Here is a 26,643-nt window from a genome sequence, read left to right as displayed (position 1 = left end):
AATTATTTAGTCAACGTGGTTATTTCATGTTAAACGTTAAAAATACACAAATTTGAAAAGTTTCACAGTAAAATAATTTACTTCAACATTCTATAACCCTAAAAAGTCTTAATTAATATAGGTAACCTTAACCCTGGTTTTATATAGTATACAGTATGTTGCAGAATTGACTAGCAAATGGAGTAATCCAAATGTAATTTTGCATACTGACTTAAAGATAAATCACGATCAAAAAAGTTTTGGAATTTCACTACCGGTATTTTTCCCACCGTTACGGGATCGAGACCTTTAATTTGAGCCCTTTCCGGTCGTTCTACAACTTCCCAGTTTACCACAATTTTGACGCAAAGAATCGGCTTACGTCATTAATATATAGTTGTGTCATAATTTAAAAAATCCGGTACTGCAGTAAAGCAGTATAAAAAATTCAGGCTAAGAATCATGAAACAGTCTTGTTCCCCATCCGTGGGGCAGGACTAAAATTGAAGTTTAAATTTTGATTTTAAAATAGCCACCTAAGTAATCATTCTCTAATTGTTATGGAATATGCTCAGGTTCATTGTTAATAAGTATGTGCAATATTTGATATAATACTAAAATTTGAAGGCTTTACTTTCAATGTCCTTTATTTTATTGTTATATTTAAAAGTTATTGCTAAAACTAATATTTGTAATTGTAATTTATAACATTATAGATTCCGTGCTTGCAATTATACAGGTAGTAATAACGTTTAGTTTTTGAAATCCGAATAGAATTAATAATAAATAAATAAAACAGTATTTTCTACCACTTGTAGCTACGGGCCACCAGTTCTGGTTACGATAGTACAGTAATAATTCCCTGTGTTGGGAGGGAAACGCCACCGAGCGTCCTTACTCGATATAATGGGGGCGAAAAGCGACGAAATACCCACCCAGCCGTGGCGCGGGGATTTCTGAAGCGTCCGTCCGGGTGAAACACCATTTTGAGGGTGTCCGCGTCAAACACGTCCGGGCTAAACACGGAGCCTATGTCACTGAACAACACCACTTGCAGCGTTGCCAATTCTACCAGGCCGCGGCCTGTAGTTAAAGGCGGTCGTGTCTAACCACTAGACCAGCTAGCGAGCTAGCTCCCCCAAAAATCATTTCATACAAAAATTTTTTTAAACAGGGTACTACCTACTAGTAGGCCTACTATATGGTATTTATTATTTCATGTATATAAAGGTCCCCTCATCTAAGCCGTCTAAGCTGCCTCAGGCCCCCCCAACTTCCTTCCACCATGACTTCGAAAGTAGCCACTGGTTATAGCAGGGGGTTTAAAACTAGCGTCTCATTTTCCTCTTCCAGGAACTGATTAGAACCTTTTCTGTGAAGGAGTGGAGGATTGTGGGAGAGGCCCTCACGTCGATTTAAGGAAATCTTTAAATTTATTTGATAGGTATTTTTTTTAGCTCTAACCGAACCAACCAAACTTTCTGATAATATAAAAAATATATAAGATAAAAATCGAATGAGGGTTTACTAATTTAAAAAAAAATAGTTCTGTTCATAAATAAAATTAGAAATGCCTCAAGTTCTAACAAAAGATGTACCAGTTAAGAAGTATTTGGATTCTTAACAAAATCCTGGACAAAAAGTTAGTGTCACTGGTTGGATTCGAATTGGAGACCTCCAGATCACCAGTCCGAGACACTATCAACTACGCCACAAACACCGATGGAATCATATCGTCTCGTTACGGTCCTATCGATATATATACTGTATATATATATAGATTTTTTAGAGTAGTAACACGGTCTCTACTACTTCACTTTCGTCCCAAATAAAACCTTTCTTGGTACAAAACGCTATCAGTGACTTAGTTTAGTGTTTCTTAAACTGTAGTGGACTCTTTCTTCCCCAATCAGAAAGCCCGTTACAGTATACAAACATAAATTTGACAGGCTACATGTAAGAGCCTTGTCGCTCTTTGCCTGAATGCATGGATGAATATTTTTCATTTCACAATCTTATTAGTATGAGTACCATAGTAGGATGAGTAGGAGTCACTCATTAATTTGACACTTTTATCTTGGAAGCATTGAATCCAGACAGTACCTTTTTCATAGTCCAAATCAAATAGCCTATAGATGGCCACTTATGTTATATTTCCCTTTTCAAATAGATTCAGGTATCAATCATGTTAGCTCAATATCCTTTGTTCTTCCGTTCCACTCATAATACAGTTTTTAAGAACCACTCCTTTTAAAATTTCTACACTTACAAAACCTAATTCAAATATAAAATAATTAACACACAGGAACAGAACAGGCTACCTAGAAAACTTCAGGAAAAGTAATAATAATTAACCTATTATTTAAACACTTTATTCAACTTTCTTTACAATTTACAAAATATTTTTATGGTTACATTTTACATTTGAAAAATATGTAAAGCGAATCTGAAAATGTACAATCTATCACAACAAAGGGAATTTGTACCCCGAGAAATTTTTAAAATATTTTGTACACAGTAAAAAATGCTCAACGTATATTAACATATGTACATTTACACATAAGTACATCTTGAGCTAGTTTAGAAGCCGAACAAATTATTCGCAGAATGTAATGATTAATATCCCATAACCCTTAGCCCATGTTTAGTTGATGAAAATGGGACTCCAAAGACTTAAAGTATTGAATTAAGCAGTAAACAAACATGAACACATGTTAAGGGTAATTTTATTAACCTTGCTGATAACGCATATTTTAAAGTCAATAAGTTACCAAAATATTTAACATGTTTTTTATCATCTTCTTTGAAAATAAAGGATCGGAACTGTTAAGGCTGTGTAAGGGATTATTTCACTTTCAAATATAAAATTCCAGCTATAGATTGAGTAATTTTAAAAACTTCTCTTAACACAAGAGTTACAATAAAAATAATTTTAATATATATTTTTTACAAGGAAAGTTAAGTTTAATAAGCATAAATGTTAATATTTGTTTCGAAATACGTTTACCACTGAAAATATTGTTAACCGTAAGCTCAAAAATATTCTTCAGCTGCTCAAAACACTAAAGAACTAAAATAAATATCTAAAATTAGTAATAAAATATAATTACAAAACAACCAAACACTAAAGAATGTTTCTAATATACATATATGGAACCATAAAATCTAGTTAAGTTATCTCATAGTAAAACTCAACACAAACAATTGATCTTTATGTCCGACTTCTGGAAATGAACTAGATAACACTTGAAAATACGCTTCTTTTTCAAATTACCAGCAAGTGCTTCAATCAAACCCCAAAAAGTTTACATCATAAGGCATGAGAGTATTTTAGACACACAATTGATTGAGACATTAAAAATTAAAACTAAAGTAAAATTAAAATATCTTCAAGTGGCTTGGACATTTTATTTTTCAAATAATAGTTTAATTTAATTTCAATTAAATTTCTAAGACTGGACATCAATGTTCTTGTAACTGCTAGTTGATAAGTTAATTAGAATATTGGATTTATTTTTCAATAAGTTTTATCACTCCAGAAAATTGTACACTGACAAAACATAACTAACTCTGTTCTACTAAAATAGCTTTCAAAAAAATATATTTTAAGAATACATATCCTCATCAAGCAAAATATACAATGTAACAAAAAAACAATCTTGTCTAAGTCTGTAACCTTAAACTGTAATATAATGTTAATAGTTAATATAATATTTATACAAAGTTAAAGCAGTATATTTTCAAATGAAAAGAAACCCCCTATTTGTTAACTAATGATTTATGAATTAAAATTCATTTCAGTATATTTATCAGAAATAAAATTGATAAGACAGGTAGTATCAGGGAAAATTGGAACACATTTTTTACCAGATTAGCTAGTTTAACTCAGTCGTTGCGCTATAAGTAAACGTATCTGACATCCCAACCATCTTTAATTCCAAGCTGGTTTGATACTTCTGCTTTTTTCATCAAGGCATGAACTCAATTTTTCATTCCTAACTGTCACTGGCAGGGTAAATAAACGTGGTGGATCAAAAAGAGTAATAATTGCTTGAATAAATGAATAACTAAAAAGTTAGTGCTTGTCTTCAAATCTGAAGGTTGTTGGTTCAATTCCAAGCAAGATCGTTCCCATACCCAGATGCCATTAGTCATTTGGCTATGAATTAATTATGCTATCTAACTAAAAGGTTGATATTAGATCGTAACAGGACCAGGTTTTGAACAGTTCCATTTCAAAACGTAAAAAAATGCCATTGGCGTAGATAACACAAAAATTAGATAGCCTACTTTAATATTGATGGTAGATGGCACAAAAAGATTATGTTATATTGATTGACTTCTTAATTATATAAGGTACAGCTTACATTATGAACTTAGGAAACAAATTCAATTCAAAATGAAAATACTCTCATTCTCACAGTTTTCTCATACTGTTCTGTTCTAGACCCTTAGAAGAAAGAACCTCCCCCCATACCAAATGGTTCTAAAAACTTGCTACATTCAAAAACAGTTCTTGGTTTCGATTCAAGCTGTTTCGACAAACAATAATTTTATAGTAAAGAACTCCAGAAACCGGGTCTTTAAAAAGAAACATAACAGAGATTCAATTGTTATCTTTCAAAGCTAATAAACGTATCTCTGGCAAAATGTTAAAGTTAGAAACATTTATAATTGAAACTGATTGTGACAAGACCCTGAAACTACCTTTTATAAAAATATTAAAACACAAATATTTACATAGAACAATGAGCAAAATATGGCTGGAAACAACATAAATATTAAATATTTCAAGCTCGACTATTTCGATAAAATTAACAATATTCTTTTAACCCAAACACCTCTCACTGACTCGATAACAATTTTAATTCATGTTTGGTTTCAAACAATCGCAAACTCAAGAGAGATTATAATTGACAAAGTGGCAAGACTCTTAGTGGAGTTTTATTTGCTATTTCTTCCATGCGTTGCTTGTAGAAGTGACTCCATTGGACAGTGTGGGGAAGTGGTTGTCTAGCGAGTGAGTAGTATGGTGGAGTTTGAACTCCGACGTCGCCACGACCTGAGAGCAGACAGCACACACTTGCAGCCTCCACTCCTTCCTCCGCTCAGCTACCTTCCAGAGTTCCTAAGAAATTAATTAAAACATATAAGATGTGATATTCAATGGTGTGCGATCCAATAGCGGGCGTTAGTGGTAACAATTCTGTGATCGTAGATGTTCACTATATTGCTGCTGTCATGAGAGACGACAGTTAAGCCTACAAGACCACAGGAGATGTTCAGAATTTTGCGATAATTGCTGAAGACCATAATGATGTCCACACAACTGTGGAAGATGTTCAGGATTTGGTGCAATCGCGGAGGAAGATCATTCAAGATCGAGAAGGAAGATACGAGGAAGATCGAGGAGGATTCGCGGAGGACTCTGCGACCGCAGAAAATGAAATGACTGAGTTAAAAGATTATTACACAAAATTAATGATTACTAAATTTAATACAGATTTTCTATTGGTAACATCTGATGTAACCTTTTGGGATACCAAAATGCACTATCTGATGACAAACAGGAATTCCTATTTTGTTTTGCCCTTTCAGTGACTTAAATACAACTATATCTCAACTAGATTAAAAAAAAACCTAGATTTTTATAAACAGGTTAAGTGTAAGAGAGGGCCATGTGGTATTTTTCATTTTATTTCATATCTTTCTTACTCATTAATTATTAATTTATCTGAAATTAACATCTTCCTCCAACAATTGGAAGACAATTAGCAATTATCTATATACCGTCGGTCTATTTCACTCGATTGTAGACAGTCGTAGAATTTCGACACAAAACATAACCTTAAAACTCTCACTAGTTGTTTGCTAGTAATTTTGTTTTCCAACCAAAGAAACTATAAATGCACACAATAACTATTGCAAATAGATAGGAAAAAATCATTGCCCTGACAAGTGCTGCAATCTCACAGAATAATGTCAAACTAGTAGCAATGTCCCAGGACAGGACAGTTCCGTCTAGGAATGCCAGAGCTCATTACAGACAGAACGGAAATATTCCGTCCAAGTATGCCAGTGGGTTACTTAAAACTGTAGATTAATAAAACAACAAAATCTGGACACAAACCTAAACACCATAACTAATCATATCCTACCAACCTGCTGTTTGTTAATGTCCGGTAGTAAGACCAGCAGTTCTGGGAACACTTCCAAGAACTTGTCCCCCATGGCCTGCTTGCAGTGTTCATAGTATGTCTGTGCATTGATAGTGTCTTGTCTGTAACAGGACAACACATTAACAATCAACTGACCGCAAAATGTTCCTTGGTAACATGGCAGATTATAAATCTTAATTGTTGAATTCAAACACATTGTAATAATAGGGGGGGGGGGAAGGGGGTTAATTTGTAAAAAAAATTGTGTGTCAATTTTGGGTAAAGGCTGGAAAAGTTAATAAACGAAAATAAAAGTTTTTAAAATCTGACAAAAGTTATTCAACAACAGGTTGTCCCGACCTGAAGAAGGCTAGAATGTATACTACATACAACTATTTTTTTTACAGGAAACACGTAACTTGAGCCTGACCTATCGTCTGACATATGGACCTTTATTAGTTAGTTCATAGGGTCCAACCAGAGGTTGTTAAACAAGCTGTTTCTTTAAGTACGATGGTGTACATTTAGGGATCACTTTGTGAGATGTGGCAAGGCAATGGAGTTTTTTGAGGTTTCATTGGAGGAGCTTATGCCACAATTGTGTACATAAGGTTAAGTTTAAACAATTTAAGTTCAATTTAAAGTTGATTTCCCAAATTTGGGGTTTTGTTTTATTACAGTAGGCTAATTTCCCACAAACTCATTCAGAATTTTTACACAAATTAATCAATTTTTTAGTTATCAGTATTGAGAATAAATAAAATTTTGGAATTATCTCTCTACTTTTACTCAAAGATCATTTACTACCACCAAAGCTCTAATCAACAACCAGATTAACAAAATCTTCTTTAATTAACAGTTACGTTAAAGAATAACCTATAAATTTACCTGAAAAGCGCTGACATCTGTAGGAACTCGTCCAGAGCCTGTTTGGTCTTGAGTACCTCCGTCACTCTCTGAACAAGATTTGTGTTGCGGCGTTTCATATCCACAGGAGCCACATAGGAGTACACTCGCTTCACTTCTCCAGCTACAAACACAACAAGTTGTAACAAGATTTACATCAGTTGGAACTGGTCTGAAAACCTGTTTTCAACAGTAATATTAAATATATTAAATATTAGTAATATTAATACCGTAAAGAACCATGCTCAAAGATTTGAAGAGACTAGTATGTAATCTAAACTCATAAGGTCCCCTTATATTAATACCGTAAAGAACCATGCTCAAAGATTTGAAGAGACTAGGATGTAATCTAAACTCATAAGGTCCCCTTATATTAATACCGTAAAGAGCCATGCTCAAAGATTTGAAGAGAATAGGATGTAATCTAAACTCACAAGGTATGTGGTCTTCATTAATCAAACCATGCATGCATCAGAACCTCCCTCATTTTCGAAACTTAAACCCTAAATGTGGTAAAAAAGTTCATATTTAGCTTCTTAAGAAGAATGGTCAATGAAGCCCACTCCTTTTCCTAATTTTTTTTACAAAAAAATCTGTTGGTTCAAAAGAAAGTTGCAGGATTATCTACAATTTTATAAATGACAATGACTAAGGACGAAAACAGCAAGGACGCTAACCCATAACATCACGGTGGACTGACTTACTTGATCATACTCATACTTGTTCATACTCATGAACAAAATAAAATGCAGTTACACCAGAGCCTTGTAATCCAAACCATCTGTTGGGAATAAAGGTTACTCTATTTACATAAAAACCAAAGATCTATGTTCTGAAATACTAACACGGGTTTCCAGCCAGCCGGGAAACCGAGATTGAATGTGTAAAGCCGGGAATTTGGAATGGTTGCAAAAAAGCCTTCAACCATTAATAAGTTAATCATAATAATGTTTGTTCTCTTTTATGATCGTCTTCAAGTAAAATGTGAGAGGGTATCACCTGTGATAGCTAGTTAATCATAAACATTTCAGCAAACACAAGAGACGACCATGACTTTGCTGAGATTGCGGAAGACGATCATGCGATTTTGGTGATCACTCAAGCAATATATGGGCATTTACAGTTATAAAGGTTATCGTTTTCATTTTTTTGCTGCAATTTTACTTCATTTCCAGCTAATTCAAACAATTTGGTAAATCTGAACAAGATCTGGCCCCAATAGTTTGGATTAACGGGACTCTGGTGCACATATGAAGATGTGAGTAACATAAGTGAGAGAGGTTACTCACTGGGTGATATTGGGTAGTTCTGTCCACTGCTGCTTGTGAAAGTAAGACTGTTGCTGGGAGGACGAGCCACAGAGTTGAGAGTGATAGAGAACCCGGGCGGGGGAGCGGGGACTGAGTCAAACCCAGGAGGAGCCGATGGCTTGTCTGTGAACAATCATTAGTCAGTTGCTAGAAATAGGATAAATTCAGTAAATAAAAGTTGGTATGCATGTGGAAAACTAATTAAATCAAAGCTGTTATCAGGGAAAACAAAATTTAGAACCTACAAAACAATGAGGCAAAGTACTTCTTTGGGTACCAAGAGCCACGGCAGTAAGTAAATCTAAACATAAAATGTTTTGTAAATAGCTCAAATAAACTAGTGAACGGTGTCAACACTGCAGAGGGGGAAACATCCATAGCAGCAACTATAAGCCATTTTGTAAAAACCTCTTGTCTACACTTGAAAACGTCCCCCAGGGGACAAAACATTGAGTGTTTTGGGTCTTCTATATTTACTGTACCACTATGGTGTATCTGAACTTTTATAAAAATATCAAGCCTGGCCAAGAACATTGCTAACAAAACTATCAAATTACAAAATTATTACCTTCGTGGCTGAATCCTGGTGGCAACCTATTACTGTTTAACGTCGGGAAATCGTTACTGTTGATCGAACTTTCTGGCTGTGAATGACCATTCAAACTCTCGATAGTCAACTCTGTGCGCTTCTTCTCTTTGTTTTTTGGTTTTTCACTAGACTGCAAAGATTCATCTCCTTTATGCTTTTTCTTTTCACTGCTGTTATTCGTGTTGCTGACCTTACTCTTCACCTCGGGTTCCTTTTTACTTTTTGCCTTCTTCTTCTTCCCTTTCTTGCCGTTCACCTCACTGTCACTTGAAATGTTATCGTTGCCTTTGACGACTTTGGTCCAATCGTTTTCACTCTGGGCGGGGGTTACATCTTTCTTCTTTTTTCCGTTCACTTCCTGAGAGAAACTACAGCTTGCATCGAACCTCGAGTTCAAACTGGGAAAGTCGTCCTCGATGTGGAATTTCTTTGGTTGAGGAGGCTTAGGAGGCGGTTGAGGCTGATTGGAGTTTTTATTTACCGTGAATTTCGCTTCAGGTTCACGACCGGATGACCATTGGGTCGAAGCTAAATTAGCGATGTGTGAAGGCACATTTCCTTTCAGAGCGGGAAAGTCGTTTTGTTCATAAGAGTCATCGTCAAACATCATTTTCTTCTCCTTGGCTTTCGGTTGATTCTCCTTGGCTTTCTGTTGATTCTCCTTGGCTTTTTGATAAGGCTGAACCTGAGGTTTCGTTTTCAAAGCAAACTTGGGTTCATCCCTCGTTTCTTTGGCTGTCCACTGAGATGTATTCTGAGCGGATGTTTTCATACTTAATGCTGGGAAATCGTTTGCCAACGCTGGAAATGGGTCCCTCGGCCGAGACAATGCCACCTGGAAAAGTTATCAAGTATATGTGTTAAATAAATGAAATCTGCAACTGTATAATCAATCATTAATAAAATGGCAAAATCTTCTTGAAAGCTGAAATTATGCATAATTTTACCTTCAACATCATTAAGTTATTGAAAAAAAATCTTCATCCCAATATTTTTTTGTTTATAGAATTTTAAATTTGATTTGCTACAAGTACATAGTACCTGTTGTACACAGGTACCTATAAAATGTACATGGTACATAAAAAAATATAAAAAAATAAACTGAAACATATTAACCTAAATGTAAAACAAGAGTGTTATTGTTACTATTATTGTCACTATTATGTTACTATCATCAGAACCAACATAATTATAAATGTTAAAAACTATCTAGAGTGTTAACTTCAACATGGTGGTGTTTGTACTAATTAGTTACAGGAATATTCAATCTCATTTCAAGGTTGCATCCTCATTGTTAGAGAATTTGTATTGTAATCCTACATATTGAAAGCAAAGGAAGGGGGAAATTACTGATCATTGAAAAATTTAAAGAATGAATCAGTACATTTTAAAATTACAACGTTTTTCGGAAGAAATAACAGTGTGCATAAGAATCACAATAGCATCAATTTTAGCCAGAATATAATTACAAACATGTATACTAATACTGTGACTAGTAAGAAACTACAACACAGCAAAAGTTTATGATACAAATAGCAAAAGTATGCATTTGTCAGGATGTCAGGTAACAGATAACGGAGATTAACAGTTTAATTTAAACTGAGAGTTTCATTCAATCAACGCTCCACAAGTATTTTAATAACTAAAGATTCCTCATGTTGTCCGCGATTCAAATTTTAAAATACAATTGAGGTAAAAAAATGCTTACAGGTCGGTGGTTGACGTGTATAGACACATTGGGTTTGTTCCTCGCACGCTCTGCAGCGCTGCCGGTGGTATTGACTCGGAGACTAACTGAAGCTGCGCCATCAGGTCCCAGCGCCGGGAAGTCTTCCTCCCTAATAGCTAGGCCACCACCAGTGCGTATAGTGACTCCGGGCTTACGGAAGTGAACTCCTTGTAGTGATGAGGCACCGACGGACCCTCCTGTAATTTTAACTCGGGCTTAATTTATAATCCACAATTTTTATACTACATAGTTTAAATGCAACTTTTGAACTTACTTAAACTTTCAGCTCCAATGTCTGAAATATAGGATGCAAGACTAACATAACCAACATTTCACTCACAACTGAATCCATATATTCAGAAATCAAAGGCTTAAAGCTACATAGGTGAGATGTGATGCTACCTGCGAACATGTTAATGCATAAGACAACTAGGTTTGATTTATGGCAAAAGGTGTTAACCGAAGACTACAAATATTGAGGATTTGGATCCCATCTTGATCAAGTTTGATACAACTCATGAGAGTTCCTATCTGGTGAGAGAGGCACAACTTGAAACGATGGACAACTCAGGTGGAAAAATTGTACCTTTGTGAATGACACCTCAAATCTGGCATTTTGTTACTTTTTGCTCTTCCTTACAGTGTGCACCCAACACTTAATTTAGAATAATCTAATCTTTTATGTTTAAGTTGTGAGAAAAAAACATTGTTAGGCTATCATCAAATCACTTAATATGCCAAGGAGTGCAGGTCGGTTTACAAACTTATAAGCCTTACAGCTCAGACACATGAGGCCCCTTTTATACTCGCGTGCGTTCGACAGCCCTGTAAGTGCATTGAGTTAAATGGGTGCTTTTATACTCTGCGCCGCCGCTCCCCACTGCGGCTGGCTTGATGCACGACGGCGCACCTAGGAGCCGCAGAAACAAACGGCCTCTAAATGCATTGTGTTATAAAGGTGCTTTTATACTCAGTGGCGCTGTCAAGTGCTGCCAACTGATCAATACAAACTCAGCACAACACGGTACTGCATTGCCTCTGCCCATTTCACTTTCTGTTGCCGTTGTGGTAGGTGATTTTCTTTTTTTAGCATCAGTTTGCAAGTTTTGTGTATGTAAAATTACGGATAGTACTACGATTGAAGTAAATATAGAAATTCCTAAGTTGGTAGCCCTAATACCTCCACCAATAAAAAAAAATGCGGTGCCTGCCGTCGAACGCAGCAGCGTACGGCCCGCCGCAAAGTGTAAAAGGAGCCTAAAATCTGCAAAAATCAAACAAAAGTTTACTCATTTGGAAACTGGTTTATTTAAGAAAAAAACTGCTTGGCTTTGGAATATTCATTTGGAAACTGGTATTATCATTACCAAGATTGGTAAGCAACACGCAAATAGGCATATTTGAACCCAAATGTAAATGAATGAATATAAAATAAATCCCCAGTAGATCAATGATCAAGAACAGATGAGAGCACAGTTTTAAGCTATCAAAAACCATTAGGGATGGACGGGATTGAATTTTTAGTTCAGGACGGGACGCGGTTTTTATTTCCTTCCCGATTTTTGGGACGGGACGGGACGGGATTTTTTCCTGTGCATAAAAAGAAAGTCTTTAAGAGTATTAATTGTAGTTACCAAAAAAGACAAACGAAAACAACTTTTACCGTTTGTGACACTATCTATAAAAACAAAAAAAAATTGTTTGGTTACAACAATTTACAGGTACCTATAGAAACATGTGACTCGCGGTAACGGTGCGATCGTCAAAATGACCGCGGTCACGGGGTGATCGTCGGTATCACTCCGCGGTCACGGCGTGATCGTCGGAATGACTTCGCCTCCTGCGTTCGTGGAACATCTTTCGCGATAGCGGCGTTATCGTCACTCACGAAGCAGCAAAATTGCTGACGATCGGACCAAATCCCGTCCCGAAAAATTCCCGAATCAAATGTAATCCCATCCCGAAAATCGGGAATATTTTTTCCCCGAAAATTTCCTGAAATTTCGGGACCCATCCATCCCTAAAAACCATCTTTTCTTAAATTTAACCCTTTTCACTACCAGGCGAGCACTAAAACCTCTCTGCTATATTTATTGACTCTCCATATGAATCGATTCAATACGAAATTTGTTCATAATCAACAAATTCTTACTGTCACACCAAGTCCACTCACCAAGAGAAGGGAAATCGTCGGTACTAGCTGTGTTGATCTTGGAGAAGCTTGGAGCGGACGTCGTCTGCTGTGAAGTGCGACAGTCTACAGCCACACCTCCCACGGCTCCTTCCTCCTCGTCACTGTGACTGTACAAAGCACACTATACGTAAAATTGTGTTCACTACAACAGTCTTGACCATCCTACCTAACATGATGTGGAAAAGTTGGATAGCAAAGAAAAATAGCGATGTGTTAAATCTAAATCTCAAAACTACCAAAACTTGTTTTTAAATTTGATTGGCAAGTAAGATGTTTAGGTTTTGTTGAAGAAGTTGTAGAATAAGAAGTCTACCGATCTGGGTACAACTCCACCATTCACTTTTCAGTTGGCAGCAATGGAGCAAAGAGATCACCAGCAACCCAATGAAACAAATAAATTATATTCTAAACTGGAACAGGTATCATAAACTAACTAATTCAACATCAAAGTACAAAGTACACACTTAAGAGTCACATATTCATGTTATGCAAGGGCCAAAAGCCCAATTTCTTTAAGTTTCGATTGCAAGATATACGTTATTTTTTTGTTACAGTATCTTAACCATGCAAGTAAAGGTTTGCATTTAAGTTTTCAAGATTTGATTTTTTTAATGTTTTGGTTTCCGTTTTGAGATAAGCCTATACTCACAGATATTGCTAAATTACAGGAGACAATCAAAACAAGTAAATAGTACAAGTAAATATGTACAAATAGATTTAAATATTGTCAATCAATGTTAAAGTAATGAATCTCATTTTTACTCTAGATAACCAGTTGTCTGAAAACCAGCTATATGAACACCCCTAATCAGCAATTATGTTGAATAATAAACCGTTCTGTAATCATAACCCCTTACATTACCGACCTGTTCTGGTAGCGTGAGGATCTGCCCCCGCCCCTGCGGTGGTCTGTCTGTCTAGGTCTCGGCTTTAGCGTGAACGCCAGCTCTAGTGTTCTCGCCTGCTTGGCTGCTGCCTTGCTCATCTGTCGTCCATGTACTGACGCTCTGTGGGCTGTAACAAGGAGGTACGTCAGAACTCATGAGACTCACAGCGGACGAAATAAAAAATACTCCTCTGTTCTGCAAATTTTCACTTGACTCAAAATCTCCTCGTTTGAAAGTTCTGTCAGAGACATAAAAACATTAAAATTCTTTGTGTAGAGTGTAAAGATTTATGTTTCTTGTGCCAGTTTGGACTTGTTTTTGCTCTAATGAGCCTGCTATCATCAACATATCTAGGTGTAATACAGTGAAGTACATGTAAAAAACTAAATAGATTACAATCTTTGAAATACTTAAGTTCTGTATAAGACATTAGAAGAACCTTCACGCAATAAAAACACAAAAAGGTAAATATCAACTTTTAGCTTAGAACTTAATGAAGTAGTGGAAAAAATTTACATAGCCTCAGAGGAAGGCGAGAAACCTAAAAGAGATGAGAATTTTTCTGTGGAGGGGAGGGATAGTAAATGTACCTAGCCTAAAAGCATATACTGGTAAATTAAAACTAGAACTCTTTGTCCAACCAAGTGTTAGTTATGGTCACGCCTGACACCACCTGAGTCAGTGTACAACTTACTGGGTCCCAATTGAAAATCAATTTGGCTCTGAAAAACAGTGCTGACAGATTTTTTAGATAAACGTGCGTATGTGAAATCTTTCTTCCTGTTTGCCAAGCTGACTGCGGAAATTACTTTTATTCTTCAAACTCAAAACGGACATGAAACAAAACCTTTTTCTATTATGAAAAAGAGGATAGCAGGCTTACCAGGATCATTAGGTTGATTAGCCGTGAAAAAAAAATCTGTCTTCTTTAGTTGAAAATGCTACGGTGAAATATTCTTATGTTTTGTGTAGATACCTACCTATATAGTGTAAATTGTCATGACTCTTGTCTAAGTTCAGATTCATTACCATTCATGTACGTCTGATATCCTCGTTGTATTTAAATTTTAAAATAGCTTTGAATGAATGAAAGATTGTTTGAAGAAATTTATTTTGTGGTCGGTAAAGGAAATGTTGAAAATGATCAAAATTTGAGAAAAAATGTTAAAAAATAAAGAGATAAAGACAAATAAGGATACTCAAGGAAGGTAAATAACAATCAAATTACCTTTTAAGTCAATCTCAGTCCGAAAAGCAGGGGTAAACTTCTCCTCGTAACATTCACCTTCTTCACACAGATAATGTTGATCTCGGAAATGGTTGCGCAGAACATCGTATGAGCTAATACAACAAATAAATGTTGAACTTAAAATTTAATTTTAGTAAAAGTTATTACAATGCTCTTGTCATCTAGTTTTTTTTATTTTCCTTTTTTTTAATATTTGAAGAATTCTATTCAACAATTAGATACATTTGTATAATTACAGTTAAAGCTTCATTATAATCTTGCTTGGCCAAGTTGATATAGATTATAGTAAATATTTACATACAGTTCTAAAAATGTACAAAATCAGTATGGTTCTAAAAATTACTTAATTTTATAGTAAGATATCCCTATCAGCCAAATCATGTATTTTTTTGGTTTATTATACTTTAATAATAGAACCACGTGGTTGTTTATATAGCTCTTTTCATGTGATGAAATCAGATAAAAGAAAGTAGATAACTTGCGTTATCTTTTATCATATCACTAACATGGAAACCATTTTAAACCATGTTCATGGCTGATAAATACAACAGAACAAACTATTATTGGATTATGTTGGAGCATTTAATTGATTAGTCAGGTTTTTGAAAGAGTGCTATCACTGTTGTTTAGAAAAATCTGGCTAGCTTTAAATACAACAGGGCAAATTGAAATTTTGTAGTTCTAACAATGATATTAGGTGTTGGTCTACACATTACTACAAATGGACTAACAATGATATTCGGTTTAGCTCTACACATTATTACAAATGGGTACTTTCCTGTTAAAGGGAACATTCATTATTATCGATGATTTTTTTCTCGATATATCGATGTTTTTGTTTTCCGATCCATTACAAATTGACAACAAGAAATGAAACTGTTCTAAGCTAACCTAACATAACCAACCATACTTGCTGTACCATTTAAAAATTCCCTTTGGGTTTGAATATAAAAGGCAAGTTTTAAACGCGGAATTTTTAAATGTTACAGCAAGTTTTGTTAGTTATGTTAGGTTATTTATTTTAGAACAGTTTCATTTCATTAATGTTTGTTGATACTGAACACTTTCGTCATTGTCAGCTGATATGTTTCAATTTGTTAATATCGATATATCGAGAAAAAATCATCGATAATAATGAATGTTCCTTTTAACAGGAAAGTACCTACAAATGTTTGAGACACGCGAACACAATGCAACATAGTTTAACCTATGTACAGTACCAGTGAAGGTTGAGGGTACAATGCAGTGAGATGCCTTGTGTGTAACTGACTAAGATCAGATGATTTTTTACTAAAAGCCCTGTGATCAAGGATAGATAGGACCTAATGATCTATTTCAATGATCCTTTGATACCTTTGACTGAATTTGTCAGTAAAAAACCATATTCCCATGTTAAATTTATAGGTAGTCAGTTTTAAAGTGAAAATAAATTAGGTTGAATTGTGGTACCAACGGAGTGCACTGATGTAAGTTACCTACGGTAATGCTTTCTGTTAAATTCAACCAATTAATCTTTTAAACCAACCTAAATCGAAAGGACAACTTATTGCAAGCTGTAGCATCTTTTATTTAAAATAAAAAATAGCAATGTACTAAAAAATAAAGGAGTCTTTAAACTTTGACAGTAGTGTACTCTGTTAGCGATTCATCTACTTTCATAAATAATATTAGTCTTCTGCTGGTCCAAGTGGATGGTATGTCTACTTCAGTTACTAAAAGTCAATGGTAAATACTTGATTGAGTAACAAAATACAAGACTTACTCGTAGTATTGATGCAGTCCGTCCGCATCACAGAAGTGGCAGAAGAGATGGTCTCTCCGCAAATGTCTATATAACTCGTCGTTGTCATTGTATCTACAACACACAAGATGAAGATTAACGCTAAAATTCAACAGATTTAACTAAAAGATTAAAAAGAAACATAGCACAGTTTATACAATTACAGTACCGCTACCTTGATTTTCATATTTGAATTTGAACAATAAGATGGTAAATGTAAATTTCTTTGTCTTAAATAAATAAATGAAGCAAATTTTGTTTTTAAACAAGAGGAAAATTTAAGTTTTACAAACGATTAAGTATGAATATTTAATAAAATTACATTACATTTGCCCAGTTAAGATTAACTTTCTTACATGGAATTTCAGGTTTCAAAAATTAGATAGTTAATTTAAAAACTATTATTAAATTATACATAGTTAAAATATTAAAATTAAACCTGACATAATGACAATTAAAAGTCTTTTATGAATGAAAATGAAATGAAAAAGTGCTTTATTAACACAAAAATAAACTGCATAAATACATATCAACTTATAACAAAACATAATCTTCTGCATAACAAGAAAAAAATAAACTAAAATAGCACTTTACAGCAATGGTCATAAGACCATCTGCCAGGTTGACAACATTTTCAGACAAACGTTCTTTTAATACAGTATGACTAAAACTGTGACACTATTTATAATGACCTATAATACGGTATATACATTGTTTTGCTGCTTGACTTATACTTTAAATTCTAAAACCAAATCCCACCTATCTCCCGAGCATCTCTTAGAAAATTTGCCAGCGAGCGCCAATCCTTTCCATTAAGGAAATCTATAAACTCTGAGCGAGTTAAAACAACTTTCAATATCCATTTATTTCTTATTTGTGCTCAAATTTGACAACGAGCAACAAAATTATAAGCGTCCTCATTCGCATTTAGATTGCATAAAGTACAGCTAAAATTAGCGTCTGTCATCCAAGGTTTGAAATTTAAGGAAATAGTCTCTGTCCGTCCTCTGAATATCCATTGTCTAACAATACCAGGAACGTTATCTGTTAGATATCCTGATATCCATCATCTCCAAGGTCAAGATTCAGTAATTCTTTCCTTATCTTAAGATCTTAAGAGTTAATTGTATTGGCAAGTGATCTAACCCAATTTACTCTATTATCTTAACCCTTTAGTGACCGATCCTATACTAGACCTATAGTATATGACACGCTGCATAGGACCGGGGTACTTTTAACAATTTCTGCAATGTTAAAGAAAAATGCTATAACTTTTGAATATTAGCCCTCTTTAACATTTCTTGCATGCTAATCTTGTTTTTTTTTAAACTTTTTGTTTTTTTTTAGATTTTTTTTAGACTATCGTTTATTTAAACTGCCAATATATCGGAAGTTTGTCTTTTTAGCAAAAAATACACATTCTGAAAAATTGGAAGTTTGTCTCCTAAGGGTTAAAATCACTAACTATTTGTAAACAATGAATTGAAACTAGTGCTAAGTCTTTGACTGACACTCCCAATTTACTTATATGAAAGTAAGGTCGTACTTAGAATACCTCTTGTTCTTCCATTTTATAAAGTTTTTTACACAGCGTATATTCTGTAAAGAGTTAAGTCAGACATTAGCACTTCACTATGGCCAGCGAATTATAAAAAAAATGTTTAACCGTCCATAGATGAAAATTGTTAAAAACAACTGCCTCAATAAAACAAACCTTCGATCGCAGAATTCGCAGAGAGGATGGCCACGATGAGAGCGATCGTCTGCGTCACCCTGTCTCCGGTGAAGAGCCAAGTCTCGCCTTGAGTAGCATTTGCGTTCTCGTGTTAAAATCTGGTAAAATGTTATAAGTAATCATGATAAAAAGCTTACTTTTTAAGGTAAGAAAACTATTCAAGCATGCACTAGTTCAGCAAAAAAGAGGCAAGTGATATATTAGTTGACTAGCAGAGTACCCGTACTTTGTACGGGGTTGGCATATAAGTATAAAATGCTTATTGCATTGTTATGGGAGAGGTACCGGACACCAGTATAAGAAAATTTGGTTCTTTTAATCCATACGGTAGGCCTATGCTATAGTATAGCACACTACCATAGCCATAATGTTCTACTGTACCTAACCCATATAAAAATTAAAGTTCTCATTGTGTACCACAGCTTTTTGATGCTAGTTAATTCAAATTAGCTGTTGTCATAAATGCAAAAAAAAAAAACAATAGTGCTGCACCCTGTTGGTAAGCCTTATAACTTTTTAATGCCATTTATTATCATAGAACCAACTTGTGCAGTTGAAACAGCTGACAAAATTCTTTTATCTATATATAAAAAATAAAATAGGCAAGCACGATTTTTGTCGGCAGAACTCCTCCGTGGTTCCTCAACCAATTTTGTTAGTTTAGGGCTCATTGGAAAGATCTCATTGAGTAGATGTCATATAAGGTCTTGCATATTGAAAAAGTTTCCTGGGCTCTGCCCTAGTGGCTTTAAAGTTCCAATGTTTACCTTTTTTGTTTACATAGGTTCAAGCTATTTCTTTTAACAGCTGGTAATATTTGTATATGTCTATGTTGTAATAAAAATAGGTCATATTTCTGAGATAACAATGGCATAAGTTTGTTTTTTTATTGTTTTCCAAAGCACACCTGCTCCGGTGCTCCCATGTTTGATCTTAGAACCATCAGTATAGCATTCTAAATCACCTGCGGGGATGGGCCCTTTTTCGCCAAGCCATTCCTCCCTATCTAGTAATAGTACTTTAAAAGGCTTTCCAAAGGAGTGTTTTTTTGGACATGTGATCTGAAGGCAAGTCCAACTCATCGCTATGTACCACCTGAACAATTTTGGAGTGCCCTTTATTGTTCCCTGTGGTTTTCCATAAGTTTTCGCATCTTAGGCCTATGCTGATTTTCTTGCTACCACCTTGATAAAGATGTCGATGGGTAGCATTTCAAGCAGACAATCAAGGGCTGCAAGGGGACAGCTGCTTACTGCCCCAGTTATAATTAGACCAGCGAGTCTCTGAACTCCAGCTAAAGCTTTGACTACTGCAGTAGATTCCATCTTGGGCCACCACACAAGCGAACCATATGTCAAGGCGGGTCGGACAACAGATACATACAACCAGTGTAGGAGTCTAGGCTGTAACCCGCATGTTCCACCTACCAGTCGCCTGCATGCCATTAGGGACCACTTGCCACGGTCCATGAATCTTTGAAGATGTGGTCCCCAAACAGGGTCGCTTAAAGATGATCATTGTGTTAACACTAAAACATTGTTTATAAATCTTGAACTGATTATATTAAAAATTTACTGTAAAAGGATATAAAATGTGTATTTATTACACCAGTGAGCGGATGAGTTTGTTCCAGGTTCGAAAAGCTTTGACGTTCACTAAGAATTGGAGGAAATGGCTCGAGGAGAAATGGAGACTAATAACATGCTTAGGCATACAGTCATAGGCAATGCCGTCCTTGGAAACAGCTACATTTGGAAACTGTTCTACGTAGTTTAATAAACTCGCACAATCGTGCGACCCCGGGACTTCCTAGTACCTTTTAAAGATGAATACTCATAACGTTAACACGGGAAACTCCAGATCCACTGGGGCAGAGCCTGAAAGGATTTTTGAGATAGGTATATGTCTATGTGTTAATCAGGAATGTGAGCTATCATCATACCAAATTTTAACCATGTCGGTTTAGTATTTTTCGCAATTACTTGTCACAATCATCCATCCAAACATCCAAACTTTCTCACTTATAATATTAGTAAGATACAGGATAGGCCTATTATGAAATTGCATGGCAGGGCCGTGGGGTGGGTGCTATATTTTGTGTTGCTTCCAAAAATATTCAGGATTTTGACAAAACCCCGGAAGACAATGATGATTTCCGTACGACTGCAGGAGATAATCTTGATTTTACTATGACTGTGGAGGACGATGACTATATTTCCGTTGGACCGGTGGTCATATTAAAGATTTTGCCGTAATAACGGAGGACGGTTTATGCTACATGATTCAAATTTTTACCAAGTGTTTAGAATGTTATTATCTAAATAATTAGGTAGAATTGTAAATGTATGTCTATTCTAAAGTGAAAAAAGATTTTTTTTATTTCCACAGAAAAACATTTTTTTTTTTAATTACAAAACGACCCAAAAAAAAGTAATGAATCAAAATACAGTTATGATTTTCTACCTAAATATTTAGAGGGCATTATTCCCTGCAAACTGATGGTTTAATTATTAAAATCCAATGATTAGAACTGAAGTTATATCAAATTTAGTTAATTACCTAAAAAAAAACCCAAAAAAATATTAAGGGTGTACTTAACGAAAAAATTTACATTTAACTATGTTTATACCTATTCTTATGCCTATAAAACACATGGTATAAGTTTGAAAGACCTAGTGATAACGTTAAGGAAGTTAGCATTTTCACTGCCATGTCCCCTTAACAGACGTATAATTTGTATTAGGGCCTATTTACAGCTGTTCATAGTAATCCCATGATACACAAGAGAGCGTTCATTTTCAGTTTCGATAACTGGAGTGGAGTGAACGTAAGTAGGGATAAGTTGTCCCCTCCCTCATTAAGCATATGAGGTGTGGTTTGCACAAAACGTGGATTAAATCCATGACTGCAATCACTGGAGTTGTCTGCAGTAAACGAAAGTATGGGGATAGAGGAGGTAAATTTTACCGTACCGGTGGCGGTATACCGCGCCATTGTGGGCGCTCCCATTAGGTCACGTTGTTCTAAAATACCCGGCGGTTTACCCTTACCGCATACCGCGGCAGTTTGGGCGGGCCTTAAAATCAAATGTCCAGTCATAATATGATGTAATGGCATTCTGTAAATAAATAAATAAATGATAACAAACTTTCAAGTTTTAACTCACCTTTAAATTGTCAACACACAGATCGCAGTAAAAGAGTTCGTGTTCCTTCCGCACATGGTCACGCAAATGGTTAAATGTCTGGAATGCGTGACGGGTTGGACATTTGGGACAGACATGAGCAAGCAAAGCATCATACGCAGCCTGAATATCTGGACTCTCAAACACTATCTGGAACTTGCGATCAACAGCTGTCCTCAGACTGAGACTTCGTTCCAGCTGCTTAAACGGGCGGACTGACCTTGTAAATATCACCTGTTTGAATAAATAACATTAAGTTACTTGCAAATGGTTGCAATATTCACAATGTGTTAGAATAGGCTCCTGACTAAACTAAACTAAATTCAGCTAAAACATACAGGTAAGCATACAGGTAACTAAATTGTAACTTAATTGGGCATAGTAGAACGTACTGCATTTTGGAAAAGGGATTATGTATGCAAATGGATGCAAACATTTTTGAAATAGTACTTTTATCTCAGGGATTTAATTGTACATAAACAGTCAGCAGGTCACATAAACCGACATCTCGATTCACTGTAACCTAAACTTTATCTTCCTAATCTTTAGCCTACCTAACTTCAAAACACTTAATGCAGTCACAAATTTGCATAAAGCTACTGCACCTAACCCAATTCGCATAAAGCTCTTTCGACCACCCTGACATGCCTAAACATGAACTACATGTACAATTAGTCAGTCATAATGGTATATATCTCCATAATGTGACAAAATTCCCTTTATAGAAATCATTATTGTCTACAGAATCATTTGAAATATTTCTAGTCAATGATAATTTTGGAATCAACGGTGTTATTCTTCTCATCATCTATGATACCTTATTCACTTATCCTGAACTTAGCGTAGCAGACTTGTAGACACAGTATTGGTTTTGGTATTCTAGGCCTAGGCCTAGTTCTAGTTGTAAGCTAGTGAAGTGAAGCGTCATCATTAGGCCTATTGCCGATGATAGAATCAGTGTTAGTTGATAAAGTTAATACTTCCAGTTGCTTGTTGTGTGGTTGAAAAACAATCAGCTGTAGGCTTACTTCACCCACTGTTTACTCCACTAATAAATGTCATCCGTCCTACCTTGTTTATTCTAATGTTGTATAAGTTATTTGTACGGCGATATCTTGAGTAATATTCATCAGCGGTGAAAAATAATAGTAGCCTATATATAGATTTAGGAGGTAAAAACCCATAAGTAAGAGATATCAGAATTAAAAATTTGTTTGGAGACACCTAACTTAATACCTAATAAATACCAGGCCATGTTTCTTACATTTATAGTCATACAAATTTAAAGTAAAACTAATGATAAAGTAAAGAAACAACTCTAGGCCCTATAGCCTACATTTTTTTTGCTAGGCTAACTTATTGATTACCTATTATTCAGCCTATATAATATGGTAATATTAAATTCAATGTGATAGGCCTATAATCAATAGTGGTGCCAGGTGTAGGCCTACCATTTTTATTTGTACAATATTTTTGCTCCTTCTCCATAAAAATAGCCTAATTTTACAAAATTTTACAATTAAATTTGACAAAGTGTAGGCTACCGTGCATAAATTATGATTATTCGTCACAAAATAAGACTATTTTCCAGTGCCAAGAAAATAAAAATATTTAGCCTAATATTGATTCATGGTACATTTAAATGCACCTTGCAAAAAAACATCAACTTCAGCTGGTGCAGTGCCGTACAGCTCACTCAGCTAGAGTAACAAATACAGCTGCAGGTAGAACAAGAGAATTGAGAGACGTTGACTGCGATTTTTACCAGGGGTATAAGTTATTGCTTAGTAAGTTGCATTGGAAATAGGAGAACAGGGGATTGTAATTTTGTATGAGAATGAGAATCTAAAACTAATGTTTGTGATGATGGAAAAGGAGTTTATTGTGAATTCTTCTGTTGTATTCATCCTCTGAATAGCACTTTTAGGGGGTAACTTAGTTTCTTAACTGGGCTAAGCTAATTTTGATTGAAACTATCGAATTGAAAATATTGATTAATAATCGATATTTTTAAATATATCTACAGTCTAACCTTGATATAACGAACCTCGATGTAACGAATTCCTTGATATAACGAATTTTTTTTAAATCCCCTAGAACTCTCCATAAGACACAATGTATATTTTACCTCTACATAACGAACAAACCATAACAACGACCTTGATTTAACGAATTTTCGTGATTCCGGCTAAAATAAGACACCTCAATATAACGAATTTGTCATTGTCAGAACCTCTACATTGCGAATTTAACCTCTGCATAACGAATTGTCTACGTCTTTTCCTCGTTATAACAAATCCCCCACCCAATTATTGTTTTGGGAAAATCTGTTTCTTTATCAAATTAAATGGAAAGGTCACGTCATCGCTTGCGCTAACATTCGTCTGCTCCGTTTTACATCTTTGTCTGCTGTCGCTGCGCGCGCTATGTTGCAACTGAGAACTGATTTCATTCACTGAGGACTGATGACGACGTAATGTTTAGTAAGCTGTGATTGGGCGATATGGGATAACTATGGTGAATTGTACAATTTTTTTATAAATAGAAACCTAAGAAAGAATATAAAAACAAAACCAAAGAGAAAGAATAGCAACATCGTTATTTTAACATTCCTTTTACGAGTGTTTTTATTATCCTTAAGTTGGCTATGATTATACACTTTTATAATGACTTATCTAATAATTTATTGTTTTCAATACGATTTGTTTCAACTAGCAAAACCAATGCTATAGTTAAAGATTATTATTGACATTCCTCTGTTGTGATAAATCAGTACTGTACTGTAAGTAGCCTACCGGCCTATCGCGAGCAGTAGTTTACAAAACTTTCTACTGTTTTGTTTTGTTCTTGACATGGTTTATGACTACGCAATACAGTGTTTGGCTAGGTTTTAGGAGGGTTAGAACAAGCTGTGATTTTAAAGTTACATCTTTTAACCTGTACCAAGGTCAATGCCATTGTCATGATTGCGCAATATTTAAGATCCCTCCCCTTTATTATGCCGGATAATTTAGGTTCTACTGTACAATGTAAACACTGTACTGCAAAGTATTGTAGCCTATGCTACATTAATTGTATTTTAATGAGGTCAAATCCCGACCTATATTGACCGACGCTGGTTCTGAACCTCGACTTAGCGAAATTCCTGCAAACCTAACCTCTATATAACGAACCTCGTTTTAACGAAATCCTTGATATAACGAATATTCAGTTCGGTACCTTCAGATTCGTTATACTGAGGTTGGACTGTATTATAAAATACTATCATAACCTAACCTAACCACCCAAACTTGCTGATGGCGAAAAAATCGCATGAAGGTTTACTAGGTAATCGAATCGATAGTTTCAAGCAATATTAGCTTAGCATAGCCTAGCCCAGTTAAGAAACTGTACCCCTTTTAGGGCTACTTATCACAATATAATATATTTTACGTGTACGATTATTTTGCCCAGAATACAATAGTTTTGGACTGCGTGTACGATAATTTACTTTGGCCAATCTGGCAACACTGAATCAATATTAAACCGATAATAGGCATAGGCCTATTGCAGGTTGTCTGCGGAACTGTACCTAGGCCTATCACAAATAAAGTAAAGGTTACAGTGGCCTAAAATGTGATTTGTTAACTAAGGTTAGGCCTATTATGTCACAAACAATGTGGGAGTCAGCAGTGCATAACAATAGACTATTTTTTATACTTTGGCTTACCCTTTGCATGTCATGTCTACAAATTGGACATTCATTTTGTCTGCATAAAACCCTCATTCGTGTTGAACACTCATAGCAAACTGGGTGATCGCAGTCACCAACCGAAAATATGTCCACATTTTTGAAGCATACAACACAGGTATTTTCGTTTGAACTATCATCATTGCTGTTGGACGACATATTTATCGTTAATTTAGTATGTTTACACGTGAAATTGTGACAATTGTAAAAATAAATAAATGTAGAGCTTTCACTTAACTAGGACGACACAGCAGATCACAAATTAACCAACCATCATCAGTGTGGTGAGAAATGATTGGAATTGGAATACTTCTAATACTAGTAATACTTATCAGCTGAGAAAAAACACATTCCACTTGCGCCTAGGCCAAGTCGGGTCTGACTTAGGGGAGGTACGAATGAGGCATTAGTTCAAAATTCCTCCGTGAATAGCGCTGTAGTAGAGAGCACTTGGGCAATGAAGGTATACTAATACTAATCGCAAAAATAGTTCTGTTCATAAAATAAAATTATAAATGCCTCAAATTCCATTTTATAATTTTTTTAAATATAAAATTAAACTATCATAACCTAACCGAACAAACCAAACTTGCTGATAATGAAATAATATAACAAATGTTTAGTAATGAAAAAATAATTCTGTTTATTAAATAAAACTAGAAATTGCTAAATTAAAATTTTTGAATGACTTATAATACAATTAAACTGTCATAACCGAACCAAACCAACCAAACTTTCTGATAATGAAAGAATCTTGGACAAAAAGTTAGTGCCAACAGCAGGATTCGAACCCGGGACCTTCAGCATATCAGCCCGGCACGCTGACCACTAGACCACCGAGGCCGATGGCCATTGACCGTATTGTTACGGTAATGGCGTTCCTTCAGCTAATAAGAAGTCACAGCTGTCATCGTAGCCTCTTCTATACCTCCCCTGAGTAAATACCGGCCAAGTCTAACCGTGTTGGCAATGTTAAATGATAACTAGATTTTGTCGTCTGTATAATTTCAGAATGGATGATAACTATATGAAATATTTTACGACATATAAAATTAACACTAAAGCAAGAAAAATTCATAGCTCAATATTCATGAAGAACTGGCAAAGATATTTTTAATTTTTTTTGTGATACCATTTACAAAAAAACAAACGATACATAAATTTTACGTTATATAATCAATAGAACCATACTGGGACTTCTTGAAATCGTGTT

General features: G+C 35.1%; 1 protein-coding gene across 1 annotated transcript; it reads right to left on the bottom strand.

The window, feature by feature from the left end:
• Window positions 1–2,335: 2,335 nt before the first annotated feature.
• Window positions 2,336–25,722, bottom strand: LOC129000874 (E3 ubiquitin-protein ligase ZNF598-like). The gene is made up of 13 exons (XM_054427934.1): window positions 25,410–25,722; window positions 21,683–21,934; window positions 18,496–18,614; window positions 16,764–16,856; window positions 14,981–15,093; window positions 13,732–13,879; window positions 12,845–12,972; window positions 10,651–10,868; window positions 8,922–9,777; window positions 8,333–8,476; window positions 7,026–7,167; window positions 6,142–6,259; window positions 2,336–5,107 (listed from the first exon to the last, which is right to left on the bottom strand). Exons 1-13 carry the CDS (start codon window positions 25,587–25,589, stop codon window positions 4,931–4,933), a joined length of 2,688 nt encoding a protein of 895 aa, XP_054283909.1. The 5' UTR covers window positions 25,590–25,722; the 3' UTR covers window positions 2,336–4,930.
• Between the last annotated feature and the right edge of the window lie 921 nt (window positions 25,723–26,643).

Source organism: Macrosteles quadrilineatus, unplaced genomic scaffold, assembly GCF_028750875.1.
Source record: "Macrosteles quadrilineatus isolate MER2022 unplaced genomic scaffold, UCM_ALF_1.0 Scaffold_8__2_contigs__length_117827958, whole genome shotgun sequence".
In the NCBI taxonomy this organism is placed as follows: domain Eukaryota; kingdom Metazoa; phylum Arthropoda; class Insecta; order Hemiptera; family Cicadellidae; genus Macrosteles; species Macrosteles quadrilineatus.
This window is presented reverse-complemented; position numbering and strand designations above follow the sequence as displayed.

What these genes read in the sequence shown, in the direction of transcription:
- LOC129000874 (XM_054427934.1), bottom strand. Translation starts at nt 25,589, where the DNA reads ATGTCGTCCAACAGCAATGATGATAGTTCAAACGAAAATACCTGTGTT. An exon ending in TGTGTGTTGACAATTTAAAG is followed by an intron (nt 18,615 to 21,682) that starts GTGAGTTAAAAC and finishes ACATTTTACCAG; the next exon opens with ATTTTAACACGAGAACGCAA. An exon ending in ACCAGGATTCAGCCACGAAG is followed by an intron (nt 8,477 to 8,921) that starts GTAATAATTTTG and finishes GATTGTTCACAG; the next exon opens with ACAAGCCATCGGCTCCTCCT.